The following is a 1,495-nucleotide window of genomic DNA, read 5'->3' on the forward strand; positions in this document are numbered from 1 at the left end:
ATGGCAGTTGGTCAAGGCCACACCCCTGCCCTCTACCTTGCCCCTCTCTCTCCTCCTCAATAGCATTTAAAGCTACAAACACAGAAATGGCACATCCTAAGGAAAGCTCATTGTGGGACTGGCTCTAGTGGCTGTAATTCTGCACCAAGGCTGAATTTTGGAAAGAGTAACTTCAGAAACAGTATAAGGAGACCACTAAGGTCTATATAAAACATCCAAAAAGCAGCATATCATAGGACCTTTAAAACTTTCTACATGCTGGTGCACTCAATCCACCACTGCCTCTCACCTCCTCCCAGGTGTCCAGCAGCATGACATCCTCCTCGTCTAAGTCGCTCTGGGCGAAGTCATCCACCTCGGTCATTCTGAACTGACCTGTCTGATTGGAGCATTCAAACAGCCGGGGACTGTGGGGAGGCTCCTCCCTCTGCAGTCTGAAACAAACAGAGCTCACACAACTGTAAATCTGCGTGTGGTGTGGGTGTTGTGTGTGTGTGTGTGTGTGTGTGTGTGTGTGTGTGTGTGTGTGTGTGTGGACTACAATTTAGATGACATTGGGAATATCCCACTGACCTTGAATGTGAGCTTATTACCTGTCTATATTCTTTCTGTTTATAGTGTGTATATATATATATATTTTTTGTTGTTGTTGTTTTGTATGAGTAAGCACATTGTGAGCAATGTATAATCCAAAGCAAAATTTCTCATATGTGTCCTCATACCTGGCAAATAAAGTTGATTCTGATTCTGATTATTGTTTCAAAATATGATTAAAGCACATTTGGGATGTTCTTATTGTTCTTTTGTTGCTTTTTATGATATATTGTAGTGTAAAAAGAAAATCTATTGAGAACAACGATGCCTGGGTGAAGGCTTATTGTTATTAATATCTGTCTGTTGAAGTATCAGAAAGCAACCAAACCAGTCCAATTTCTCTTGAGATTGCTGGAATATACAAAAAAGCCTGATTCAAAAGTGGGATATTGCTGCTGTCTATGTGTACCTCTTGTCACTGGCATAGGGAGCCTTTCCTCCCACAGCTACCCAGAATTCAGCTGGCTCCTGGCCCTCCATTACCACCTGCTTGTCCTGCTTGGACAGCACATCAGACATCGCTCTCCCTATCACCCTCTCATCCCCGCTGCAGCCCTGGAGACAGACAGAAGCACACATTAAACAAACACAGATTTGTGTGAAAATGCAAACACAAACACAATTCATGTTTTCATGTGAGGCTTTTTCAGCTTGTTATTGTGTTCCATAACAAAGCGTGTACCTTTCCATACCACAGGTAAATTATGTGGTCGGTCTTCAGCAGGAAAACATCGTTGGTGTTGAGAGACGAGGCCCGTGCCGGCACTTCAGTGGCCTTGGAGTTCAGCTCGTTAGTCCCTCTGACCTGGAATAGCCTGGCACCTCCGTCAGGGGAGACCACGCCAGGTCGGCCTGTCCCACCCTAAAGACACACACACACACACACACACACACACACACA

At 44.6% G+C, this 1,495-nt stretch overlaps 1 protein-coding gene across 3 annotated transcripts in view; it reads right to left on the reverse strand.

The window, feature by feature from the left end:
• Positions 1–1,495, reverse strand: part of vill (villin-like) — a 15,211-nt gene that overhangs the window by 4,564 nt on the left and 9,152 nt on the right. For all 3 annotated transcript variants that reach the window (XM_032504371.1, XM_032504370.1, XM_032504372.1), the window contains exons 15-17: positions 1,277–1,456; positions 1,004–1,149; positions 290–434 (exon numbers count right to left, since the gene is read on the reverse strand). In XM_032504371.1, coding sequence (XP_032360262.1) covers positions 290–434; positions 1,004–1,149; positions 1,277–1,456 — 471 coding nt within the window. The remainder of the gene's footprint in view (positions 1–289; positions 435–1,003; positions 1,150–1,276; positions 1,457–1,495) is intronic.

This window comes from Etheostoma spectabile, chromosome 22 (assembly GCF_008692095.1).
Source record: "Etheostoma spectabile isolate EspeVRDwgs_2016 chromosome 22, UIUC_Espe_1.0, whole genome shotgun sequence".
Taxonomy (NCBI): domain Eukaryota; kingdom Metazoa; phylum Chordata; class Actinopteri; order Perciformes; family Percidae; genus Etheostoma; species Etheostoma spectabile.